General features: G+C 48.1%; 1 protein-coding gene across 2 annotated transcripts; it reads left to right on the plus strand.

The window, feature by feature from the left end:
• The first annotated feature begins 1434 nt into the window (after positions 1–1434).
• TMBIM6 (transmembrane BAX inhibitor motif containing 6) lies at positions 1435–20891 on the plus strand. Of its 2 annotated transcripts, none has more exons than XM_056120217.1 (10): positions 1435–1530; positions 13233–13320; positions 13680–13788; positions 14995–15115; positions 16279–16327; positions 16410–16507; positions 16896–16975; positions 17766–17866; positions 18251–18326; positions 19001–20891. In XM_056120217.1, exons 2-10 carry the CDS (start codon positions 13265–13267, stop codon positions 19022–19024), a joined length of 714 nt encoding a protein of 237 aa, XP_055976192.1. In that variant the 5' UTR covers positions 1435–1530; positions 13233–13264; the 3' UTR covers positions 19025–20891. The 2 variants fall into 2 exon arrangements, with proteins under 2 accessions (XP_055976192.1, XP_055976193.1); XM_056120218.1 differs by lacking the exon at positions 1435–1530 and adding an exon at positions 11801–11896.
• The last annotated feature ends 6082 nt before the right edge of the window (positions 20892–26973 follow it).

The following is a 26973-nucleotide window of genomic DNA, read 5'->3' on the forward strand; positions in this document are numbered from 1 at the left end:
TTTGTGGCCACACCCAGCAGAGGTCAGGGGCTATTCCGGGCTGGGCGCTCTGAATCACTACCAGCAGTGCTCAGGAGACCATGTGGTGTGGAGGGTAAAACCTTGTTTTCCTGCATGCAAAACATATGTTCAAAGTCTGTTAGCTATCTCTCCCATCTTTCAGGGAACAAGCCCTGGCGGAGCTCCAACCCCCTGACTTCCTTTTTCAGCCTCTCCTTTCCTCTTCCACCCATCGTTTTCTTTCCATTTGAAGCAGTGACAGTGAAGAATCTCTCAAGCAGAATGACAGAAAAGTTGGACCTGGCAATCTGCGGGTTCCTTTGGGCACTCAGCATCTCCACTTGGGTTTAGAGGATGGCCTTCAAGATTGGTCATGCGTCCACTTCAGGTCAGGGGATTTTTTGTTTGGTTCGGTTTTGGGGGCACACCCAGCCATACTCCAGTTACTCCTGACTACTCTGCACTCAGAAATTACTCTTGGCGTACTTGGGGGACCATATGGGAAACCAGTATTGAACACAGGTGGGTCTCGTGCAAGACAGGAGCCCATCCCCCTGTACTCTCTGCCTCCGCCCCCTCCATTTTTTTTCCATTTTTTTTTGGCCACACCCAGCAATGCTCAGGGTTGACTCTTTTTTATTTTATTTATTTTTTTTATTAGTGAAACACCATGAGGCACAGTTGTAGACTTACAAATTTTTGTGCTTGGGTTTCAGTTATACAATGATCCAGTACCCATCCTTCCACCAGTGCCCATTCTCCACCACCACCAATCCCAGTATCCCCCTCATCTCCCCCAATCCCATCCTGCCTCTGTGGCAGGGCATTCTCAGGGCTTACTCTTGGCTCTGCGTTAATGGACCATTCCTGGCGCGGCTCTGGGTATCGAACCCGGGCTTGACGCGTGCAAGGCAAGCGCCTTACCTGCGGGATTATTTCCGGCCCGGGACAGGGGCTTTACAATTTCCTTTTGTTGCTGAAGGATTCGCTCGGAGTTCAACGGTGTGCTAAAGCTCGAACTCCTCTGCAATCGTAGTAAGTTGGCCCCTTGGAAGACACTTTTTTTGTTTTGTTTTATTTTCTTCCCCGCTTAGACATTCTACGATGAACCTAAAAACGGAACCTGGGACTGCGTAGCGCGGCGAGGGGGGCTCCGCTCCGTCACGTACCAGGTGTCTCGGGTGGCGCCCGCAACTCCTCCCTTTCTCCACTAGGGGCCGCTGGGCGCGCTGGCTTCCTTAACTCTCGGGAAAGGAGGCGGAAACCTTTGCTACGACGCCGGTTGGCTGCCAGAGGCTTGATTGACACGGCGTCAGCGAATGACTCTGAAGCAAGTCGCCGTTGTTTATGCGCGTACGTCTAATGGGAAGGCAGAGCGGCGGCCCTCGGCCAATGAGGCCCGGGCAAAAGTGGAGTGGGAGGGCGGGCCTTGGGTCGAGGGGCGGGCGCTGCGTAAAGAGCCTGGAGCGGCGCCGGGCGAGCCAGAAGCACATCCGGCCGCGGGAGAGTTGCGTCGTCTTCCGAGCGGAGGTGAGGGCGGGGGGCGACGTTTGGGGCCGGGACCGCGCAGGCCGGAACCGAGGCGCAGAAAGGGCTTCGGGGCTCTTGTCTCCGTTTTCGGATTGACTTCGGCGGGGTCCGGCCTGTTGACGCCACCCGGGAGAGCTGGGCGGGGAGGGTGGGAGCGCGGGAGCCGAGGACTGCGCAGGCGCGACGGCTCCGGCGTCGGGGGAGGGCGGGCGGCGGGGCCGGGTCTGGGGGCGTCGGGGCGCGCGAACGCGGGCAAACCCCCCTGGCAGCCTCCGCCTTTCTCGCCCTCGGCCTTCCCCCGGCTTCTCTGCCGTCGCCTGTGGGCGCTGGGGCCGCTTGGCTCGGACCCAGCGATCGGAATTCAGGGCACGTCCTTCGACCACCCATCCCCCCTTTGATTTTCTTCGGGGACGGAAAGCGACGCCCCGGCTCGGTGGTCCCGATCGCCCCGCGCGGCTGCTGGCGCTGCTGCGGGGTCCGGGGCCGGCGGTCGGGCCCGGGCGGGACCAGGCTGCCCGGTCGCGGCGGGGCGGGTGATGTCACACTCGCCTGTGACACGGCGAGGCGCCTTGGTGACCCGGAGGCCAAGAGCAGAGGCGGGGGCAGAAGGACCCGGGCTCGGCCTGGCCTCCCGGCCGCTCGGGGCAGGTCACGCTCCGGCCGGATTGGTCACCTTTGGACAGGTGAGGGTGGCCTCGCCCGGCCCCGGCCGCGAGCCGTGGGCACGTCCTGGGACGCACGTCGCCGGCGGTTGCTTGTTCCGGGGGGCCCGGGCGCAGCCGCCGGGGTCGCCTCCGCGTTCGTGGGGGTTTCCCGGGTGTCGATAGGCTCGAGCTCCCGGGTCCTAGCAGGTTGCGGCGCTTTCACCCGCCAGCCACCGCGAGAGCTTTGAACTTGAGACTCTGCTGAACGTGGAATAGACCCAAGAGCTGACGTCCTGCAGCTCGGAAGATTTTCAGGTTAAAGGTCGATGCTGAGTGGGTTTTTCTAGTTAGTCATTGATAACGTTTTCCAGAGCGTGTTTTGGATGCACGTGTAAAGAATTCAGTTCCAGAAGGGCTGGAGGGTCTGCTGGGTCCAGAGCACCAGCTATCAGCCGCCTCGGAGCCCCTCGGGCCGCGGCCCCCCCCACCCATGCAAGAACAAACAAGATAAAGTTGCAGAGCCACATTTCTTAACTGCCTTCTGCAAACACCATCAGCAATACTGGGCTGGCTCTTCTAGTGTTCTCTTATTGCCCTGTGATTTTTTTTTTTTTTTTGGTTCTGGCTTCAAGAATATGTTGACATTTAGATTTTGCTGTTTTCCTCCAGTGGGAACAGAACGTTTGAATCCTTGAGAAAGGCAATCTGTAATCTGGACTCACAGTTTCCGTCTTTCATTATTCATCTTGTGGAAACATGGCTTCCTTTCTCTTGCTGGCTACCTAATCGGACTGAGGTCTTTAGTCTGCTAAAGAACAGGAAAGGTGGGGTCAGGGAAATAGCTCTGTGAGCTGAGCACATCGCCCAGCCTAGCCCAAGGCCGGGAGGAGCCTTTAGCACCTGGGCATAACCCCCAACGGGCACAAGCAAAAGGAAAGCATGGAAAAGGTAAATTTAATGCTGATTTACATTTTCCTCCCTGAGGTGATGTAACTCACCGTTTTTTTTTTGTTGTTGTTGTTGACACAGTGAAAAATACAGAAATAGGAATTCTCTTGAAACTACCTTAAGGAAAACTTCCTGGTTTGGTGTAGGATGCGGTAGTGAGAACACTAGGCTTTAGAGTCCTGGAGGGTCTGCTTCTGACTGTTTCGAAGTTGATATTGGGCAGGTCAGTTCTAACGTCTTTGTAGTGCTCTACAGTGGTTTTGCAGGCCTTCTTACTGGCTTTCATTTAGCTTGACAGAGTAGATTGTTATCCTTATCTTAAAGATGAGGGGGTGAGATGACCTTAGGTAAAATGATTTTCCGGTAAGGACTGGAGAGATGGTCCAGCAGGTAGGGCGCTTGCCCGCCATGCTCCTGCTCTAGGTCCGGTTCTCTGCTTCCATATGGTTCCCTGATCACTGCCAAAGTTGTGGCACTGTAGCACCGTCCTCCCGTTGTTCATCGATTTGCTCGAGCGGGCACCAGTAACATCTCCATTGTGAGACTTGTTACTGTTTTTGGCATATTGAATATGCCACGGGGAGCTTGCCAGGCTCTGCTGTGCAGGCGGGATACTCTCGGTAGCTTGCAGGGCTCAGTGAGAGGGACAGAGGAATCGAGCCTGGGTCAGCCGTGTGCAGGGCAAACACCCTACAAGCTGTTCTATCGTTCCAGCCCACTGCCAAAGTTGAGTGGTAGAAAATGGCTGAACGTGTGACTCTGAGTCCAGTGCTCTTTTCACTCTTGTATAGCATTTTTGTTTTGTTTTTTTTTTTGGTCACACCCGCGATGCCCAAGGGTTACTCCTGGCTTTGCACTCAGGAATCACTCCTGGTGGTGCTCAGGGGACCATATGGGATGCTGGGAATCGAACCTGGGTCGGCTGCGTGCAAGGCAAATGCCCTACCCGCTGTGCTATTGCTCCAGCCCCTCGTATAGCATATTTGAACTTTTTAGTTCTTTTTTAAAGCAGTGTAGAGGGATCAGCTCCCAAGGCCTCCCTCATGTGAGACAGGCACGCTGATAGACATCCCCAGCCCAGACCCCCTTTTCAGTTCTTAAAATGCTGTCCTAATAGATTGATGGGGAAATCAAAGGAAATGACTGTGTTTAAGAAGCGCTTTGACAGCCATTACACTTTACATAAATGAATTCAGTGTTTTTGTTGCAGAAGGTACTGCTGCTGACCTGAAGTTTCACTTTATTTCATAAACTCCCCAGGAGTATTAATTCCCACTGGGAAAATACTGACGTCTCCTGATGTTCTATCTACTACATTTTCCTTTGCTACTTTGGCTTAGCTGTAGAGTCTCGTACAAGTATCTTACACTTGACTGTTTGTTCCCTAGAGTTTCTTTTTTCTTTTTCTTTTCATTTTTTTTCTCTTTGTTTTGTTTTTGGGCTACACCTGCTGGTGCCCCTGAGTTTGTAACCATATTTCATGGGGCAGTTTTTCTATTACATTTTTTTTGTTTGTTTTCTAAAGCTCATCCAAGGAGATGAGAGACTGGCATTTCAGCCAGTCACTCCTGTTATTTGACCCTTCCCCCCGCCCTTACCTGCTGGGGAATGTTGATGTTCTGAAACTTGATTCAGATAATGGGTCTGATTTGCTCTGGAGGCTCCTGGTATATTTAAAGAGTTAGGGGAGGTACACCCAAGGACAGTAGAAATGAGGGCCAGGAGGACAGGTCCATGGTGGCAAGCTTGCCACAGATCTGTGGGGTGGGGGTGAGGCAGTTAGGACAGAGAAGGGACCACTATGACAATGATAGTTGGAAATGACCACTCTAGGCAAGAACTGAATGCTGAGGGATGACTCGGTCTGATCCCCAGCATCCCATACAGTCCCCCGACACTGCCAGGAGTAATTTCTGAGTGCAGAGCCAAGAGTAACCCCTGAACGTCACCCCGGTGACTCAAAATGCTAAAACAAAAGTAACAACAAAAAAACCTGAACACCGAAAGGAGGAGGTAAAGGGATACACAAGGTAACTTTTCAGACCTTTATTGCAAGTCATAGAGCCCAGAAGGAGAGAGAAGAAAAGTGTCTTCTGGACAGAGGGAGGCTTCGGGGGTGTGGGGAGGGAGACTGGGAATATTGGTGGTTGGAAATGTACACTGGGGAGGGGAGGGATGTTGGAACATGGTATGAATGAAACTCAATCATGAACAATTTTGTAACTATCTCAAGGTGATTTAATTAAAAACAAACAAACAAAAAAAGAATTAGGGGATTGTTAGCTTGAATCAGATTCAGGCTTTGCCCTGAAGTTATGAGAGTTCTAGGCACTACTTAAAGTGTGAGAGTTCTGGGAACGGTTGGTTGGAATCCACGCTTGGAAAAAGAGCTTCAAGGGTAAGGATCAAATATATCATGGTGCATGGTGCGTTTGGTAGGGCATTTGCTTTGCATGTGGCCGACCTGGGTTCAATCCCCAGAGTCACACAAGGTTCCCCAAGCCTGCCAGGAGTGATCCCTGAGCACAGAGCCAGGAGTAAGTCCTGAGCACTGCTGAGTGTGGCCCAAACAACCACCCATCCCACACTTCAAAAAGAAAAAAAAAATATGGTGCAGAAAATAATGTATCGGGCTGGAGAGGTAGCCCCAGGACTGCATGGTACTGTGAGTAACCCAGGAAGTGGTCCCTGGACATGTTGCCAGATTAGACCTCCTACCCCTGGGTGTGGGCCCATCATTTTTCAAAATAATTAAAGCAGTAGTTTTTCTTAACCATTGTGCCAGGAGTAGGCACCCCAGGTTCACATTTTGTGGGGGGAGGGCACACCCAGTAGGACATCGGGTTTACTCTTGGTTCTGTACTCAGGGATCACTCTGGGCAGGGCCTAGGGTGACGTGGTGCTGGGGATTGAACCCAGATTGGCCACTTGCAAGGCAAGGCCATAACCACTATGCTATCACTTTGGCCTCCAAATTTTTTAAATAATCTACTAAGGGTAGATTTTCAATCTGCAGTGGAAACTAGTCTGGTTCGGAGATAGCTCTTAGATAGGATTGTTACCTAATCCTGGGCATTTGGTCAAAGTTAAGGGAGTGATTTTGGATTATTTCCTATCAGAACGGTTCAAGTCCAGCCCTAGTCGGTGGCATTTTTTTCAATTTCCAGAACTGACCTGATTACCTCCGTTATCATTTAGTGGTTATTAGACTGTCTCAGAATGCCTCGGCCCCGTGGAATAAGTGGAACAATGTAGGGGCTGGAGAGGCAGGAGTATACGTGCATGTGACTGACCCCAGTTTGATCCTTGCCACCACAGGGTCCCCCAAGCACAGAGGTGGGAGTAGCCCCCCAAACCAAAATAAGAGGTAAAGTGTCAGTGTACCAGAGTGTCAGTGTGCCGTTTGAACAAGTCATTTTAACTAGTAATACAGTTTATCAAATTCCTTTCAGTATCAGTTTATATTTTTTTTAAAAATCCTGCCATAATCTATCTGAATTAGTGATGTTATGGTAATGTAAAAATTAACTTACAGGACATATGTAAACTAGGTCTGCAGTGTATCTTCTAAACCTTAAGTCATACAACTGAGAATTATATTCTGAGAACATAAGAGAAATAAGTATTTACACTAGTAACATGAGGCACTATTTCAAGCGTTTCATTGTGTTATTTCACGTAATCATACTGTAAAATAGAGAACATCATATATAATTATTTTATCAATGAGGAAACTAAAGTGTGGTTTAGAATAGGAGCTTGGGGTGTGTTAGACAGCTGTGGAAATAGCAGGAAATGACAGCTAGAAGAATCGAACCTAGCAGACCATGCTCTTAAGCCACTGTTAGGGAAGTGGTTACATTAAGTCAGACTACTCAGTACAAAAATACTCACACACCCTTTTTTCCCCCTAACGGTTTGTGATTTTCTCTGTTAAGTATCAATTTAATCCCTTTTGAATTTGGGGTATGAAGGTTCTTGATGGGTTGAATAATTGCCGCAGTAATGAAGAATTATGTAATTGACTGAGTAATGTGACTAGTGTCTTTGACTTAGTTGCTTTAATATTTTAGATTGTCTAAACTGAGATAGCTCTATTACTCGCCGCACAAATAAGCATGCTTTTATTTTTCAAAGCAAGAACTTTTGGGAGTTGGTGGGTTTGGGCCACACTTGGTGGTTCTCAGGGGCTGTTCTGGTTCTCTGCTCGGCACTGACCTGGTGATGCTTGGCAGACCATCTGCGGTGCCTGGGAATCCAACCAAGGTATTGGTTGCTATCGCCACCTCCAAGGCCTTACCTACCCCGAGAATTTTTCTTAATGCATAATAATAAATGCATAAGTTTTAGCCCCTTGGCCATGGTTTATATGCTCTGTTTTGGGTGGTGGAAGTTGGGGGATGGGCGGAAATTGGATCGTATCTGTCAGTGCTGGGGATTGAATCTCAGCCTCCCACCTACTTACCTCACATGAGCTCAGCCCTTTGTATTTTCGCTCTGGCCTGGTTCACTTAATAGTTGTTGGGATGATTATAGGGATTCCCCCCCCCCCCCCCCCCACATTCAGTGGTGCTCAGCGCTTACTCCTGCCTCTGCACTTCAGGATCAGTCTTGGCGGGCCTGGGGGTGCTGGGGGATTGAATCCAGGTCAGCCATGCGCAAGGCAAGCGCCCTGCGTAGACTATTTCTGGGCTGGAGACGTAGTACAGTATATAGGGCACTTGCTTTTCATGCAGGTGACCTGAGTTCCATCACCAGTACCACATGTGGTTCTCAGAGCCCTACCAGGAGTAATTCCTGAGCACAGGACCAGGAGTAAGCCCTGGACAGTTTGGGGGGGCCCGCCTCCACCCCCCCCCAAAAAAGGGCTCTTTTTCCACCTACCTGTCTACCTCTCTCTGCTGCCCTCCCCCACTCAAGCAGGAACCGACCACAGGAATATCAAATTCAAAACCATTTTAAGTTGGTCAGCCTGCCCACCGCCTGCCCTTGGAGGGTTGGGGAGGTGGGGGAGGGTCACACCATGCGTTATTGGGGATTGCTCTTCCATGCAAAATGTGCTCAACCATTGAGCTGTCTCTCCTGCCCTAGGTAATACTTTGAACAGATCTTTAGCAGTTTGTGCATGACAAATTTTATTATGCATAAAAGATTCAGAAGTTTTTATTATTGGGGGGAGGAAGTGGGGGCGTTGGTGAGACACCTGGCAATGCTCGGGGCTTTGCTCCTGACTCTGCACTCAGGAATCACTCCTGGCTATTTTGGGGGAATCCTACGGGATTCTGGGGATTAAGCCTGGGTTGACTGGGTGCAAGACAAGCACCGTACTCCCTGTACTATCTCTCTAGTCCCTATCCTGGTAAGTTTTGGATTCCTGCTCTGCTAAGGATCAAGCCATAAGAAGAGGCATTGAACTAAATTAAAAGAATTCGGTTATGATTAGCACCTAAACATTTTCTTGTCACTTAAAACTGCGGTATAGTTGAGTTTTCCAAGTCCACAAGGCACGGTCCACTTTTTCTTTTTTTAAATAGATGCTTATTATTTGTTTTTTTGGGTCACACCCAATAGTGGTCCTGGCTTTGCACGCAGGCATTACTTCTGGCAGTGCTGGGGGACCATATGGGATGCCGGGGATGGAACCCAGGTTGGTTGTGTGCGAGGCAAATGCTCTACTCACTGTACTATAGCTCCGGCCCCCAGCACTGTCCACTTTTATTTTTTTAATTTTATTTAGTTTGCTTTTTGGGTCACACCTGGTGATGCACAGGGGTTACTCCTGGCTCATGCACTCAGGAACCACTCCTGGCGGTGCTCGGGGAACCATACGGGATGCTGGGAATCGAACCTGGGTCGGCTCCTACAAGGCAGATGCCCTACCCACTGTACTGTCGCTCCAGTCCTACTGTCCACTTTTAAGTTTGCATAAACACCACCACTTCCCTTTTAAAAGGACTAGAGACGATTGAGTTACTCGATTCATCTGTGAGTTGGCATCCAAAGTAAGAAAGACCCGCTGCTGTTACTCATTAAGGGGTTAGGTGTGGTGTGCTACAGGAAAGAATTTTTGAGCAGCTTATGTGCACATCTCCCCTTTATTATAGTAGATTATACCTAACAAAATCTGCTTTCTTTGGGGGGCAGGGCTCCTGAGATAGAAGTCTTAACCTCCTAAGTGCAAGTTATGTGTCCTAACACTGAACTGCATCTTTGGCATCTTAATTTTTTGTTTTTTTGTTTGTTTGTGTTTTTGGGCAACTCCTAGTGGTGTTCAGGGCTTATTCTTGGCTCTACATTCAGGGATCACCAGGGATACATCTAGGGTTATGCAGTGCTAGGGATCCAGCTCAGGGACCCCAGAAACTAAACTGCATCACACCTTGAGGTATCTCCTCAGTACTCCCAGCCTTGAAAGTACTTTTTATGGCACAGAGAGGGTGTGTGCTCAGGACTTATACTTTGTACTCAGAGCACCTTAAATGGTTCTAGGGAGCAAACTAGGCTTCAAGGCTTCAAGGCAAGCACCCTGTACTGTCACTCCAATCTCTAATGTTCCCTTTTTAGAAAGATTTTTTCACTTGACTTTCAAGAACTTCTCTGGAATATTAGCCAAGTTGCTTGGTTAATGTTTTTGTTTTGTTTTGGTTTTTTTTCTTTCTTTCTTTCTTTGGGTCACACCTGGCGATGCTCAGGGGTTACTCCTGGTTCTGCACTCAGGAATTAGTCCTGGCAGTGCTCAGGGGACCATATGGGATGCTGGGGATCGAACCTGGGTCGGCCGCATGCCAGGCAAACGCCCTACCTTCTGTGCTATCGCTCCAGCCCCTGGTTTGGTTTTTTGACTACTCCCAGCGATGTTCAGGGATTACTCCTGACTGTATGCAGGACTTGCTCTTGGTGGCTTGGGGGACTATATGGGATGCCAGGGATCCAACCCAGTCTGCCATGTGCAAGCAAATGTCTAACTTGCTGTATTAGTGCTCGACCCAGTTAATGGTTTTTAATGCTTCAGGATCTATTTTTGGGCTGGAGTGATAGCAATAGTTGAGTATGCTTGCATTGTGTGTAAGAAACCTGGCTTAGATCCCTAGTACCATGTGAATCCCCCCAAGCACTGAACCTGTAGTGAACCTGAAGTACCGAGCCTGGAGTAGCCCCTGAGCAGTGCTGGTTGTAGCACCACACACACACACACACACACACACACACACAAAAGTTCATGTTCCTGGGACTGAGAATACTTTTGGTATGTGAGGTCTTGATTTTTGAGTATATATGTTATTTGAAATCTTGTTCAGTAGTTTGTGTATTGTTGAAATGTAGATAACTCTTTTGGGGGGTGATGGGGATCACGTCTAGCAAGCAGGGCTTGCTTCTGGCTCTGCACTCGGGGATCACTCCTAGTAGGACTTTAGGGGCTATATGGGGTGCCAGGGATTGAACCCAGTGTCTGCTTGCAAGGCATGCAATTTATCCACTATACTTTCTACCCCCAAGACTAAAAATACAATCTGCCAAAACTAATAAGAGGTTTTCTTTTGCTTGGTAGGGCCTCCGCTCAAGCTTAGGGGATGAGTGTGAGGGACCAGCGGCCATTGCAGGCAGTTTTCGGAATTCTGGCAGTAAGGACTTGCGTGATCTGGGTGGGTTCTTTACTTGAGCGTCTCAGGCTGGGCACATCTGAACTGTCTCCCTCACCTCAAATTGATACATTTAGCTCTGTATTTACCTTCGTTCTTGTCTTTTTGGTTTGTACCTCGTGCGAACTGTCCTATCTCCTAGATCCTGAGACTTAGCTTTTCTCTCGTATTTCCACATTTTCGTATCCCTTGATGGTTATTAAATGTGTGCATATTTTATTGCATCCTGAGACTTGGGAGCTATCTCAAAGGACGGGAACACATGTGGGAGCTTTGCACGTGGGAGCTGTACATTCCATCCCCAGCACCTCCTGGTCCTCCATGCGCTCCAGAAGCAGCCCCAGCACAGCACCAGGAATAATCCTGAGCACTGTCAGTTGTGTCCCCCAAACAGAAAGGCTGAGGGGGATCATCCCTAGGGTGCTCGGGACCGCGTGGTCCCAGGGCCTGAATCCAGGACTCGATCTTGCAAAGGCCGTGCCCCAGTCCTTTTTGCCAATTCCCTGCCTCGGGCCTTGGGGGATTTTAAAAACACAAGTCATTACTAAATAATGGAGAAATATTCACTGCCTCGCTTCTTCCCTACTCTCCTATCCCGTGATGGTGTGTTTGTTTCCATCAGTGTTTCAAGAGAGGCAGTGAGTACCTTCTTGGAAATGTCAGAGTGAACTGGGAAAGAAGATTCTCTGCCATCCCACCCCGCCTAGCTGGGGGTCTGGTTACAGAGTATTGCGCCTTTTTTACCACTCCCCCCCCCCCCCCCCCCATTATTTAACTCTTGAAATTGGAAGCAAGAGGTACTTGAGCATGTTGTTGTGTGTACTGAGAAACTTGGGTCTGACGGTTGCTTCAGTGCTGTTGCAAGTTCTATCTAGGGATGTCATTAGAGGTGTTAATGGAAGCTTTAGACAAAGACACTTTCCTGGTGCTGGATTCTGCCATCCTGTAAGTGAGCTCTCAAGAGATGGGTCCATCGTGATCACGGAAGGCGGTGGTGGCGGTGCAACCGCCTGCAATAATTGCACCATCTCAACCAACAGGGCTCGGTCCTGTGACTGGGAGGGCGAGTAGCAGCTCTGCTGGGTTCTTCTGCTTCTGTTTCTGTCATAAGAACAGAACTACAAGAGAATTGAGGTGAGTAGGCTTGTTGGTGAGAGAGGAGGGAATTCAGAGAAAACCAGGCAGCTGCTTAATTTTCTCATTTGTGAGAGAAAGAATCAAATACTGAACTCTGAGAATGACATTTTCCCGAGTGATTTCTCTATACGTTGATTTGGAGATCGTAACTTTTATTGACCAGAATAATTTTTCCTGAAGAGGGGGCTTGGTGCTGTTTAGGAGGGAGTAATTGGCCTCTCAAGCAACTTAGCTTTATATAAAAGGGCAATATGGATCTATTAGCCTGGACTTATAGATGTATACATATATTTTTTGTGGGGCTATATGTTTAATGAGTAAATCTTGATTTTATTTGTTTATTTATTTGCTTTTTGGGTCACACCTGGCAATGCTCAGGGGTTACTCCTGGCTCTGTGCTCAGGGGACCAGATGGGATTCTGGGTCAAACCCAGGTTGGTCCTGTGCAAGGCAAACGCCCTACCTGCTGCACTGTCGCTCTGGCCCCAGATCTTGATTTTTATGTTTTATAAATTGATCACATTTAGGATTGCATGTGAAGTATGGAAAGGAGCAAAGTTTCAACTTAGGATACTGAGATAATGTAACTTGAATAGAGTTTAGTCTTAAGGCTGAGCGTCGCTTGGTATCTCTCAAAGCACAGAACTGAGAGTAGCCTCTGAGTACTGTCAGGTGTGACTCAAAAAAAAAAAACCGACATAAAATAAATTGCATTTCCCCTGACAGCTTGGAGTAGTAGACAAGATTTGAATAAGGTTTATAGATCAGAAAATAGTATCGTATCAATGTTTAATTTCCTGATTTGATCATTTTTAGGATATACTGTGTAGAGATAATGGTATTATGTTTGCACATTGAGGAAAAATATAAAGTATTTTACTACGTATGTGTATGTGTGTGGGGAAAAGGATAATACAAGTAGGGTGATACAGTGGCATTTAGGAAATATGGACCATTTCAACGTTTTTCTGTTTCCTCGCTATTCAACTTTTCTCTGAGAAAGATCAGAAATCCTGTTGAATCTTTTCTGGGGCCAGAGACTTTGCTCAGTATTAGATGCTTACCTTATGTGTGTGAGACTTGGTATTTGAGACTCTCCCCCAAAGGAATGGAAATCAAATTCTCAGGCAAAATAGTTTAGGAAGAAGTTGGGTTCATTTCATCAGTACCCCATAAAATAATGGTGGTTGCAAATATATTCTAGAAGAAAATGCAAATGAGAATAGTCATGTTAGGCCGTGGGGTTTTAAATAACTTATTTCTCCTAGAAAAAGTTGTTTTGTATATACACGTGTCTCTAAGATAACCTTTCTTCATCTTCTTGATCCCACAGAGTGGAGGCTGTGTCCCACAGACTCTGGCATCATGAACATATTTGATCGGAAGATCAACTTTGATGCCCTCTTCAAATTTTCCCACATGTAAGTGTTTTGACCTTGATTGAGCTTTTCTGTCACTTCCCCCTTCACATGTCATCTTTTTTCTTAATTTATTAACGTGTGTATAAATTGCCATTAACTCTGGATATGAATCAGGTCCCCATGTTTGAAGGGCTACAGTGTGAAAATGAATCAGTTATTTACGTTTGGGTACCGACTGTCTAAAACTTGGGAGCTTTTGTTCTTTTCCAGCATCTTAAGATTCTGTTAATGTATTTCCAGAACTTTTTAAACTTGTAGTAATACTTGCACATGGTCTCAGCGAAGACCGGGAGGAAAGTGAGTCTTAGCTTGGAGGTGAGGTTGGTCCTGGAGTGGTGACTGTTGCCATTCTTTCCTAGAACCCCCTCAACACAGCAGCACCTGAAGAAGGTCTATGCCAGTTTTGCGCTGTGCATGTTTGTGGCGGCTGCGGGGGCCTATGTCCACGTGGTCACCCATTTCATTCAGGTAAGAGAAGTTGTTCTGGTAGCCGTGGCACACGTTGCATTAGGACGAAACTACAACCTGTACCTCTCCTTAGTACTTTTCATTAGTTTCAGTCATTAAACCAGGACATGTGCAGCCGTCTGCATTTCATGGCAGCTGTGCCCTCAACAGACAACATCTTGCGGATGGGAAGGGCAGGTGACCACACCCAGTAGTGCCAGGAGGACCATGAGGTGCTCAGGATGCAATCCAGGAGCCCTGCATGCAGTGCCTGTGCTCTGCCACTGAGCGTCATCTCCCCAGCACAAGTTACTGCTTTTTGTGTGTGACTCTGGCTGTTGAACCCAGGACTCAATGCATGTAAAGCACACACAGTACCACTGAGCCACGTGCCCGACCCCCATACAGGGAGAAGGTTCAGCCTTACACCTGATACTGAAAGATGTGCTACTGATACATTTGGGCCCCAGTCACAGCGTGGACAGTGCTGGGATCTTCACTGAACTCTTTGTCTTTTTCTCCATTATTTTTCTCTGAATGACTGGCAGTGCTTGCTAACAGTATGACTAGTTAGCAAGAGTCTCAGGACTGTATCTTTTTAAGGATTGTACTAATCTTGTTCTCTGAAAATAGTTATTGCTGGACAGTTGAGGGAAACCTTCAACAAATTTGTTTTTAGTGTTTTTTTTGGGGGCCACACTCAGCAATATTCAGTGGGCTTACTCCTGGCGCTGTGCTCAGGTATCACTCCTGGCAAGCTGGGTGGGGGGGGGGGGGGTTGGTGGGTGTGGGGAGGGATTATTTGTGGTGCTTTGGATTGAACTCGGGTTGACCATGTGCAGGGCAAGCACTCTACCCACTCTGGTTCCAACAGTTCATTCTTTTGTTCCTTATTTTTGTTTTTTTGGGCCACACCCGTGATGCTCAGGGCTTTCTATATAGGATGCCAGGGATCAAACCCAGTTAGCAGCATGCAAGACAAGTGTCTTAGGGATTATACAATCACTTTGACCCCTCCAACAGCTAATGTTTTTGTGTGTTGAGGGAGTTGAGGTCTGGCCAATAGGAATAGAAGAGACAGTTGAAGAATATAACTAAAATTCGAAGTTTTTTGCTAACCAAGGTGTATATAATTTATTTTGGGTTTGGGGTCATACTTGCTCTTCATAGGTGTGGGAAATTAATTTGATTCTTTTAGGTATTTTATTATTGACTCTGATCTTACAGGCTGGCCTGCTCTCTGCCTTGGGTTCCCTGGGATTGATGATTTGGTTGATGGCCACACCTCATAGCCATGAAACTGAGCAAAAAAGGCTGGGACTTCTTGCTGGATTTGCTTTCCTTACTGGTATGTTAGACCTCGGCTTACTAGGATGGAGGAATTATTAGTCTTAGTATTTCTTTAGACTAATGCATCAGATTTGTATTCCGATTCACCCCAGTTAGTACATTTGAGTATATCTTGCCTGGAGTTACTTTTGATTTCATCTTGCATTTACACAGAGTATGCGCTTTGTCACGAGAGGCAAGTTTTTGCTTTTGTATTCAAAAATAAGTTTGTGCTTACACAAATGAACAGTTTTAAGACTTAGGTTAAATAACTTGTTAATGGTTAATGCAGGGCTCAACTTAGCCCTAGACTCCTGCTTCTTTGGACTCAGGTTGGAAACTCATAGGAACATGTAGTCTGAATTTTGCAGACGGTTAATTAAAGCTATACATTGGGCCTTATGCTGCCGATGCTGATTCTCAAGCAAAGAATTAAAAGCTCTTTTAGAACTATAAGATAAACCTGTTTCAAGCTACAGAAAGTACTAGCAAAGCAACTTTTGAGTTAGTACAACGCATTCTGAGTATCGCCTATACATTTATACAGGGTTGAAGAAATTATAGAAAGGAAAGGATTAAGAGATTAAGATTTTTTAGAGGAGGGAACCCTAGTATTTGGAAGGTCTTAGGAGGGGAATTAGAGGAATTACCAGAATGAGAGAGGTTAGTAACCAGAGTAGAGGAAATCTGGTTGTGGGGCCAGGTTGCCGCGGTGCCTCTGGTTGCAGGTGAGCACCTGCAGAACCGGTCTGGCCCTCCTGGCTACAAAGGGAGGCAGTTCTGCCTGACTGGCCGTATGTGGGACACAGCGTTCCTCTTTAGCCTTTTCTTCTGGAGTAATTTCTGATCTGGCCACATTACTGGCTCACTTCACTTCTCTTCAGTGTTTTGAAGCCCATGTTGTGGCTCAAAATGTTTGACATGCCTGCTTCACTGTTCTTCAGTTCTTGTTCTCTCAGAGGCACCCGTTATTTTTAGTAAGAAGGATTGTTTTGCATTGTGTAAAGTATTTTTTTTTTTTAATAATCAAAGATGGAGATAGAAGAGAGATTTAATTCTTTCCATGTGTCTTTGGTGGTGCTTTTCACCAAGTGGGCATGCCTGGGACATTAATGATCAGTTTGGACAAGGGTCCTTTTCAAGAACTCATGTAGTGTGTTCTGGGCTTTTTTTGTTTTCTAGGAATCGGCCTGGGCCCTGCTCTGGAGCTGTGTATCGCCATCAACCCCAGGTAACTTGGTCTTTCTGCCTTTAGACATAGCCTTTTTCAGTGCAGCTCTGGAGTCCTCAGTGTCATGTCTTTTCCTTGACAGTATCCTTCCCACGGCCTTCATGGGCACAGCAATGATCTTCACCTGCTTCACCCTGAGTGCACTCTACGCCAGGCGCCGGAGCTATCTGTTCCTTGGAGGTAAACGTTGGGCGATAATCCTGGATCTACCCAGGATTTTTTTTTTTTTTTGGCTTTTTGGGTCACACCCAGCGATGCACAGGGGTTACTCCAGGCTTTGCACTCAGAAATTACTCCTGTTGGGTGCTTGGGGGACCATATGGGATGCTGGGAATTGAACCCCGGTCGGCCGTGTGCAAGGCAAACGCCCTACCCGCTGTGCTATCCCACCAGCCCTTAGCCAGGATTCTCCTTAGAGCTTTTTCCCTGTTCCCCAGTTCTTGTGACTATTGGATTAAAGTTGTAAGTTCTTATTTGGGGGGCACAGTAAGGAATGGCTTTGGGGGTAGGGGGATTATTTATTTTTTTCCCAGCTTCTCTTAAGATGGCTTTTTGTAATCTCATGTAGGTGTCTTGATGTCAGCCATGAGTCTGATGTTCTTGTCTTCTCTGGGCAACCTTTTCTTTGGATCCATTTGGCTTTTCCAGGTGAGACATGGCCTATAAATCTCAGGGACCACGTGTCTTTTTGCCAGGCCTTTAAGTAAGATAGTCGGAGGGTTTCACCAGGATCTGCTAGTGGTAGGGTTTTGTGCGTACATTCCAACACCACGTTCTCCCCGAGAGTTCGCTGTTCTACACCATTGTTTTGGTCTTCACCCCTCCAACCCCCACTCCACCCCTCATTCTCCTAAAACATCAGCACAAATTTCCCTCGGATATTGCCATCTGCTATGGGGGAAAGCACAGACCAAACTGGGGTTTGTTTGAGCTTGGTTAAGGAGAATATTGTTTCTCAGAGATTAAAAGATTATTGGAGTAGCCAGGGAGATAGCTCGAAGGACCAGAACATTCGCTTTGCAGGTGGGAGGCCCAGGTTTGATCCCTGGCACCTCCTGATATCCTGAGTTCCCACAACTCCCCTTCTCCCCCAGATCATGTAGAGTTGTGTCTAGGAAAGTAATGTCTTCACCATGGGCTTTAGTTCCCATGAATACTAATGTTAGTAGACTTAGAATTTGATGTACTTTTTTGGTGGGGTGGTGGAGGTTGGGCCACACCCAGCAGTGCTAAGGGCTTACTCCAACTCTGGGATCATTCCTGGTGGGTTTGGGGGACTATATAGGATGTCAGGGATCGAACCTGGATCGGCTGCATTGCAAGGCAAATGCCATCCACTGCACTGTCGCTCTGGAACTTCCGCTAACAAGGAGCTGGGGAAAAGGGTGGATTCCTCCTTGATGTTTATCAGACGGTAACTTCAATTTATTTTCACCAGGCAAATCTGTATATGGGGCTGGTGGTTATGTGTGGCTTTGTCCTTTTTGATACTCAACTTATCATTGAGAAGGCTGAAAATGGAGATAAGGATTATATCTGGTGAGTATAAAATGGTTATCGTGAATACTAAGGATGCATATGCTCTTCTATTCTGTGACTTTTTTTCTGTGTCTCTGGGACGATCCGTTGCCCAACCAACCTTTCCACATCAGTGGGGAAAGCGGACACTAGGTCGCACTGAATGAACTTAATGTGGCCATGCTTCAGAAGTGTACTTAGTAGGATGCCTATGGTTTTGGAACTGTGCGCCCAGTAGTATAGTCTTTTGGTTCCTGAAAGACAGGGTGAATTTTTTTTTCCTGTACTGCATGGCTTTGTTGTCATTAAAAGGATTGGTGAGGCTTGGTGGGAGTTGATTTTTTTTTAATGTCCTGTACTTCTGTGAGTTCAGATCAGTTTGTAAGCAATCGGATTCTCTTTCAGGCACTGCGTTGACCTCTTCTTAGATTTTGTTACTCTCTTCAGAAAACTCATGCTGATCCTGGCCATGAATGAAAAGGTTAGTGATCTGTACCAGAAGCCGAGAGCGTGCTCTGGAACGTAGTGTATATGTTTGAAAACGGCTCACGTACATTTGAAAAGTGGTGTAGAGGTACCCTTTGGGTGGTTGTTGAGAAAGAGGTAACTGAGAAATCTTTATAGACCAAGCTGTTTGACACAGTCTGTCTCGTATAGTAAGTGAATGTGAAACATAGTCTGCCCTAGCAGTAGGGAACAGATAAAATTAGGAGCTTTGTTGTAGGGGCCACTCCCACTTGGACCACAGCTGCTGGTACTGGGGGTGGGAAGGAGGGGCATCCCGTGTCAGGAAACAGATCAGGGCTTCACCGGTGCAAGCCTATGTTCTGCCATTTGAACCACATCTTTGGCCCCTTTTAAGGGTAAACTGCTTATCTGTCAGCTTTGCTGATTGAGAGCTAAGCATCTGGCAGTGGCAGTGGGCAGGAGAGGTCAGGCAACTCGGCCGTGCACTCTTGGCAAGGGAGTGCGAACAGATGAACTGTAGGACTTTCATTCTGTTCATCTGTGAGCAGCTGGAGGAAGGAGTGAGATTCCGATTCTGCAGCGTTGAGGTATTTTGTGGTTTTGTCTTGATGCCTTTCGGCCCTTAACCAGAGACTCCCAGATACTGACTGACTCAAGAGTGAATCGTGTCATTCTCTCCGTTTCTAGGATAAGAAGAAAGAGAAGAAGTGAAACGACCGTCTGGCCTTTCCCTCTCGACTTCCTCTCCCTCCACCCCTCATCTTCTCTTGCACACATTGCAGGTGGCGTGTCCTATGATAATGAAAAGCATCAGAAAAGCTTTTGTACTTTGTGGTCTTCTCTATTTTGAATTTTTGGATCAAAAAACTGATTAGCAGAATATAGTTTGGAGTTTGGCTTCATCTTCCTGGGGTTCCTCCCCACTCCCTTTCCTGTCAACCCCGCCCTTGCCCTCCTCCTCTGCTCTGGCCGTCTGTCCACGTGACGAGGACTGGGCGGTGCGGAGGCAGCAAACGTCACACATCCGCTTTCCAACCATGCTTCACCAGGACTGAGCTGTCCAGTAGAGTCACCTGGCCTCTCCTTTGCGGTGTTGGTCTGTGCGCGGGTGCTGTGGGACAGAGCAGTGTGTTTTCCATTGGAAAGAAGCTTGCTGGTCCGGTGTGACTCGGGCTCATTAGATCTGAACTTCGGTCAACCCCTCCAACGAAAATGAAGAGCCTCTTCTGATGAATATTTGGCTGCCTCCAACTTTCCAAGTTCCTGCTGGTCCGGCAAATGCCTTTTTGCCTTGCCGTCATGAAAAGAAATGTGGATTTCTGGGGTTCCCTTCACATCCCTTGCCTGATCCTTGGGGTGCATGCCTGCTCTTCCCTCCACAGGGCAAGGGGATCTCAGCACGAAAGCACGAAGGGAGAGCTCGGCAGACCTCTGTGAAAAGGCTGAAATCTGTGTGACAGGCACAGGGGGAAATCCCTCAGCTCCCCGGGGCTTTATTATTTTTCTGTTGGTTGATCACTCCACCAGGTAGCTGCGATTTCAGGTTTCAGAGGAGGAAGAACCGGGAGGGCGAATGGTTGGGCCTGTGGGGGTCATGTACTTGCCCAGCCAAACAACCTAGATTAGAACTTGCCTGGGGCAGAAAGGAACAAAATCTCCCCTGAATGGTTCTTTGTTCCGATCAACCGTCTTCTGGTCGTTTTGTCATATCCTGCCTGGACATTGAAAGATAACCATCAAGCCAGAGCTTTGGGGCAGTAGATAAATGTTCATTTTACACATGCACTTTAGTTTTTGGCCTGTTCACGTGTTTCCAGAAATCTTCACCCTCCCGGGTGGGGCTCAAGTGATAAAAACGCAAACCACACCTGATCGCCTACCATGCGCGTGGTGGTTGCACGTGAGGGAGGCCACCCCGGACACAGACCACCAGCCCCTTCTGTGGCCTCGCAGCCACAGAGGAGGGACAGCGTGGGTGGCAGTGTGGACCTGGCTGCTCACAGGTTCTCGGGTAAGGGGTCCTCAAGAGCTGGTTCCCCGCAGGATAGCGTTACTTGGCTCTCAGTTACAGCCAGTTTCCGGTGGTGGCTGACCTGCACCGGGTCCCTGTGCCCAGCTGTGTGAAACGCGGGCGTGGCTGCCCCCCAGGATGCGACTCTGATTTAGCTGCTGCCTCCAGCTCTGGCTTGAGAACTTCCTGGAGGGACTTCTTTCCACTAACCCCCCCTAGCAGCTCTCCATCAGTTTGTTCTCTGCAAGGTCTGAGAATCTGAATAACATCTCTTGAAGCCAAACTCCACCTCTTGTGCTTTTTAGCTTGGGATAAAGGAGTTTTTCTTTAGAAACAGTGCCAAGAATGACAAGATATAAAAAAATAAAAATACTTTTAAAGAAAATGCCTAACAGGTTTTTAATACAGTAATCACTGTAATTATCACTTTCTTTTCTAGTTCTTGGTTTTCAGCCCAGGCTGCATTCTCTAACTCATACTGTGAAGACAAAGGTGTTTTTGATTCAGAAATATATGAGATCTACATAGTCTTAATTTGTAAAAAATAAAGAAAATTCCTTAACCTTTCCTGGTGTCCATATGTGTGAAACTGCCTGGTCGGGGCTTGGAGGGGGTGGGTCAAGATCGTTTCTGCTTGGTCTAAATAGAAAGGAACGAAGACCCATTCTGTCACCCCGGCTCATGACAAGATGTTGGGGATCTTTTTGCTGGCCCTTGTTTTAGTTTGTGTGTCCTGTGCAATCGGTTCCAGATGCAACAAATCTTGAGAGGGAAAGGGTGAGTGGCAGCTGTACTGGTGGCACTCAGAACTACAGGTGGTGCTGGGGATTAAACCTGTAAATTAGGGGCTGGAGCAACAGCGCGGTGGGTAGGGCGCTTGCCTTGCACGTGACCAACCCGGGTTTGAGTCCCAGCATCCCATATGGTCCCCTGAGCACCGCCAGGGGTAATTCCTGAGTGCAGAACCAGGAGTAATCTCTGTGCATCGCCGGGTCTAACCCAAAAAGGAAAAAAAAACCCTGTAAGTTATTTCTTGTTTCTTGGTTTTGGATCACGCCTGTCCTTTACTCCTGGCTCTGAGCTCAGGGATTGCTGATGGTGGACTTGGGGCTATGTGGGGTGTTAGGGATCGAACCCAGTCAGCTGCATGCAAGGCTAACGCCCTACCTGCTGTACATAGTAAGTTCTTTTGGTCACCAGTAGTGTTCATATTCTTGGTTCTACTCAGGAGTGACCTCAGGGGCTTCATGGTTCTGGGAATTCGAACCAGGGTCAGCTGGAGACAAAGAGAACACCTTGACCTTCGTGTGTCTCTCTGGTCTCAATATAAAAATTCTTGCCCTTGGACTGGAGTGATAGTACAGCGGGTAGGGCGTTTGGCCTTGAATGTGGCTTACCCAAGTTCGATTCCCAGCATCCCATATGGTCCCCCGAGCACTGCCAGGAGTAATTCCTGTGCATCGCCGGGTGTGACCCAAAAAGCAAAAAAAATTTTAAATTATGTGATTATAAACCAAAGTTTGCATTTCAAATAGTTGATTCCGTTCTGATGTTTTCCCTCTGATTCAGTATATCGAGTTTCCTGCTAGGATTTGACTTAGTATGAATAGTTTGTCTAGATTACTTCCAGCTAAACTTCGGACTCCCATGTGCCCAGCCTATGCTAAGGGAAGTCTCCCTAACGTAGAAAACGAACTATTAAGTTCTTACTGGGCTGGAGTGATAGCACTGCAGGTAGGGCATTTGTCTTGCACGCGGCTGACCCGGGTTCAATTCCTCCGTCCCTCTCAGACGAGAGTATCTCGTCCGCACAGCAGAGCTTGGCAAGCTCCTCATGGCGTATTCAATATACCAAAAACTAACTAAAGTCTCACAATGGAGACGTTACTGGTGCCCGCTCGAGCAAATCAATGAACAAGGGGAGAACAGTGCTATAGTGCTAAGTTCTTCCTAGCCTGGGGTATGAGGACAGAGCAAAGATAGTAATACAAGGGAGGGCTAAGATTCTTGCCTTAACACACAGCCAGTCCACCTGGATCCATCCCTGTCTACCCTCCTTCCTCCCCACACCATGGTCCTTAGAGCACTGTGTGATCCCTGAGTGCAGAGACAGGAGTAAGTCCTGAGCACCACCAGGTGTGGCAAAAGACAAAAGCTCCTCGTAGCCTGTGTGGGCTTCTGTTTTGGGTGAAGGGCTACAAATTGCCAGGCACTGTGCAGAGTCTTTTGAGGTTTAGTTTAATTTTTCCAATAGAGTTAGACAGTGATGGATTTACTGCACGTGATTCATCACAAGGCGGCACCAGCACAGGAAGCGGTGGATGACCTTTGCAATAGAAGCAAGGTGCACTCTGACACTTGTCCTCTGGGGGTCGTGTTAGGCTTGTGGGACTCTGACCTGTATTTTCACCCCAGAGGGAAAGGACCAAGACTTCTACCTTCAAACGTGGTAACTAGTATAAAAGTGAATTTCAGCCTTGCCCTAAGAGCCCACTGATGAGGGCCAGGAGATGGCATGGGGTTGGGGTGCACGTCCAGCATGTCCTGACCTGGTTTTAATCCCCAGCACCAAGTCTCCTGAGCATCATCAGGTGTGACTAGGTGCCCCCAGCATTGCCAGGGTGGCCCAGGTATCCCTGGCACCAAATGACTTAAATAGCATTGCGTCCTCAGGTCCTTTAAACAGTCCAGTTAGCCAAGGATTACCAGTGGGCACCCCCCACATACAGGCCTCCTGAACACCCTGAAGTGCTCCCCCAACCCCTGCAAGTAAAGATACAGAGATAAGGACTATAGTGGTTGCACACAGATTCTCCAATCCCTAGCATCACATAAGTTCTCGAGCACTGCCCAGTCTTAGTGCTGGGACAGGCTTAGGTAAATTACCACTGAGAGCCTGGTATTCCAGCCTAAGAAGCTGATTTGGTATTAGGGTTAGAGCCCAGAAGGACTTGGAGCAAGTGAGGGGGCAGATTTGTGCTTTCATTTCTCAGGTGATTGGAGACTAGATTGGGAAAAGTGGCCGGCTGAAAAGCAGTTATACTCTGCTTATGTTGTGGCCTCATTCCTGCTGAAAGGAGCAGAGCTCCTTGGAGAAACAGTATTTAGAGAGGCACAAGATGGACTTGGGGCATTATCATATGGTAGCAAAGAAGCTACCAAAGATGAGTAGTTTCACTCACAAGGATTCAGAGACTCACCCTCCTACTGGCCAAACCCTGAGCACCCCTAGAAGTGGATTCAAAACGGTGCTAAAAGGAGCCCTGGACACCAGCGTGTGTGACCCAAGGCAAAACCTAAAAAAGGGAGAGTTTATAGAAGTGGGCTGGAGCAATAGCACAGTGGTAGGGCATTTGCCTTGCGTGCAGCCAGTCCGGCAGAGCCGGGTTCGATTCCTCCGCCCCTCTCGGAGAGTCTGGCAAGCTACTGAGAGTATCTCGCTCGCACGGCAAAGCCTGGCAAGTTACCTGTGACGTGTTCAATATGCCAAACACAGTAACAACAAGTCTCAAAAATGGAGACATTAGTGGGCCTGCTCGAGCAAATCGATGAACAACGGGAGGACAGTGTTTGTATGACAGTGTTTATAGAAGTATTTAACTGATAAATGAGGAAATTCTAGGATTATTGTTAATTTGCACATTTGCAGATGAAAGGACAATAATGAAATGGTAACAACAGCTACTACCATATTAAAGACAACTTATGTGCCTCCTGGAGCAATAGCATAGCGGTAGGGCGTTTGCCTTGCGCACAGCCGCCCGGCTGAGCCAGGTTCGATTCCTCCGCCCCTCTCGGAGAGCCCGGCAAGCTACCGAGAGTATCTCACCCACACGGCAAAGCCTGGCAAGCTCCCTGTGACATATTCGATATGCCAGACACAGTAACAACAAGTCTCACGATGGAGACGATACTGGGCCCGCTCGAGCAAATCGATGAACAAAGGGAGGACAGTGCTATGTGCCTCCTGATGGAAATAAACACTGCCAGAGTGTTTCCTGCAGGAAAAGAAAATGGTCTGGAGAGAGCTTCCTGCGTGCAAACTCTGCCTGGGGGAGTCCGGGTTCAGCTCCTGGCACCACATGTTCCTGCAAGCACCTCCACTACCAGCTGTGGGGATAATTGTACCTATGGCAGGTGACCTTTTTACTGGGTGGCCCTCAAGGACACTGACTACTGGTATCTGTCACACCGAAGCCTACAGCCAGATTTGACTGGAGAACCCCACAGAAAAGTGTGCTCAGTAGAGCTAGATCATGAAGGACTACAGACACCTCCTTGGCTTTGGGGGACGCTAGGCACGTGACCTGAATCCACGCAGCAGTTGCTCCTGGCTCTAGACTGAGAAGTCACTCCTGGTGATGCTTGGAAGACCAGATGGGCCACTGGGGATCAAACCTGGGTCAGCCACATGCAGGGCAAATGCCCTTCCTATTGCATTATCTCTCCAGCCCCCAAATCCATGCCTTTCTGCGTGTTTGAATGTTGCTGGGGGCTGGGGGACTGGCGTTGTGTCCTACCAGACAGTGCTCAGAGCATATTCCTGGCTCTGTGCTCAGGGGCCATACTTGGCAGGGGTCAAGGGGTTAAACTGGGGTCAATCACATGCCTTATGTTCTACCTCTCTGACCCTTTTGCAGTTTTTTTAATGAAAAAAAAATTTTTTTTTTTTTGCTGTTTTTGGGCTAGGTCCATGGTGCCTCAGGGACTATTCCCAGTTATTCCCAATCACTGGTTGCTGTCTGTAATGCTTGGGGGACCCTGTGGTGCTGGGGGTGTGTGCTCAGCGCTTAGAGCTGTCTCCCTGGCCCTTTTTGGAAGTTTTTCTTTTTCTTGTTTGGTGTGTTTTGGGCCCCGGCTGGCAGTGCTCAGGGGCTTCTCCTGGTTCAGAGATCTGTGCTCAGTAGCACCATCTGCAGTGCTGGGGATTGAACTTGGCTTGGCTATACAAAGATGCAAGGCAAACATGGAGTTTTCTTTTCATTTTGAAAATTTTTATGATAAAAAAGTTTTAAAATCCATAGAAAACCTTTTTCTTTTTTAAGTTTTTATTTATATATATTTTTTATTGAATCGCTTTGCTCGAGTGGGCCCAGTAACGTCTCCATTGTGAGACTTGTTACTGTGTTTGGCATATTGAATACTCTCGATAGCTTGCCAGGCTCTCTGAGAGGGGCAGAGGAATCAAACCCAGCTCGACCGGGCTGGCTGCGCGCAAGGCAAACGCCCTGCCGCTGTGCTATCACTCCAGCCCATTGAATCACTTTGAGATACAGTTATAAAGCTTTCCTGTTTGAGTTTCAGTCATACAATGATGAACACCCATCCTTCCACCAGTGCACATTTTTCCATCACCGATCTCTTCAGTATCCCCCCGCATCCCAACCCTTCCCCTGCCTCTATGACAGATAATTTTCCCCACACTCTCTCTCTACTTTTGGGTATTATGATTTGCAATATAGATACTGAGAGGCCATCATGTTGGTCCTTTATGTACTTTCAGCACACATGTCCCATCCCAAACGACTTCTCCAACCATCATTGACTTAGTGATCCTTTCTCTATCACAGCTGCCTTCTCCCCCAGCTCATGAGGCAGGCTTCCAACTATGGAGCTATATTCCCGGCCCTTGTGTCTACTGTCCTTGGGTGTCAGTCTCGTATTAAGTTATTTTATATTCCAGCTCCCAGAGGAGAACAGCACAGAGTCTCCTGCCCCCGCGCCTAGCTGTCCTCACTGGGATCCCTTGGAGGGGGTATGGTTGAGTTTCTCCCGCCCCCCCCCCCCCGCGTCCCGAGCAGAACCCCAGCAGCTGAGGACCTCCAGAGCCAACCACGGCCATGCTGGGACCACCATCCACATTTCCGGACGGGCCTCATGCATGAAAGAACTGGCAGAGGAACCCAGGCATGCGGGTCCTGGGGCTGAGGTCTCTAAGCCTACTTGGATTGGGACTGGGCCTTCTCCACCTAGACCCTCCATCTTCCAGTAGGTAGGCGTCACACTCACCAACTGCTGCCAGCGCCAGGTTGGTCCCATCAACAGCCAAGACGCAGAGACTATAAAACCCAGATCCCAGAAGCGTGCGGCCACATTTGCGGCCGCATGACACCATATTATCTTTTTTTTCCTTTGGAGAACCTGGCAGGCTACCAAAAGTATCCTGCCCGCACGGCAGAGTCTGGCAAACTTCCCGTATCGTATTCAATATGCCAAATACCAGTAACGATGATGGGTCTCATTCTCCTAATCCTGAAAGAGCATTGAAATGGCTCTTTTAAAATCTCAGGGCTAGGATGAAGGAGACGTTACTGGTGCCTGCTTGAGGCAATTGACGAACAACAGGATGATCGTGATCGTGATATTCCACAAATGAGTGCAGTCCTTCTATGTCTGTCCCTCTCTTTCTAACTCATAGAAAGACTTTTTCTTCCAAGCCCCCATGTTCTCTGTTGAGCACAAATTCCTCTTTCTCTCCTTTGCTTTTTTCCCTCTGGAGAAATCCATGTTCTCTCTCTCTCTGTCTCTCTCTCTCGCTCACTCGCTTTCTCGCTCATCTTCATCTCATCTCTCTCACATGTCTCTTTCTCTCTTCCTTTACATCTCTTTAAATTTCTTTCAGTAGATCTTCACTTAAGCCGAATGGATC

Source organism: Sorex fumeus, unplaced genomic scaffold, assembly GCF_029834395.1.
Source record: "Sorex fumeus unplaced genomic scaffold, SorFum_2.1 ptg000042l, whole genome shotgun sequence".
Lineage (NCBI taxonomy): Eukaryota > Metazoa > Chordata > Mammalia > Eulipotyphla > Soricidae > Sorex > Sorex fumeus.

Bases quoted from the DNA above. Each gene is read 5' to 3' on its own strand.
- TMBIM6 (XM_056120217.1), top strand. From the start codon at position 13,265: ATGAACATATTTGATCGGAAGATCAACTTTGATGCCCTCTTCAAATTT. The intron at 13,321-13,679 runs GTAAGTGTTTTG...ATTCTTTCCTAG, and splicing joins CTCTTCAAATTTTCCCACAT to AACCCCCTCAACACAGCAGC. The intron at 16,976-17,765 runs GTGAGACATGGC...TATTTTCACCAG, and splicing joins GATCCATTTGGCTTTTCCAG to GCAAATCTGTATATGGGGCT.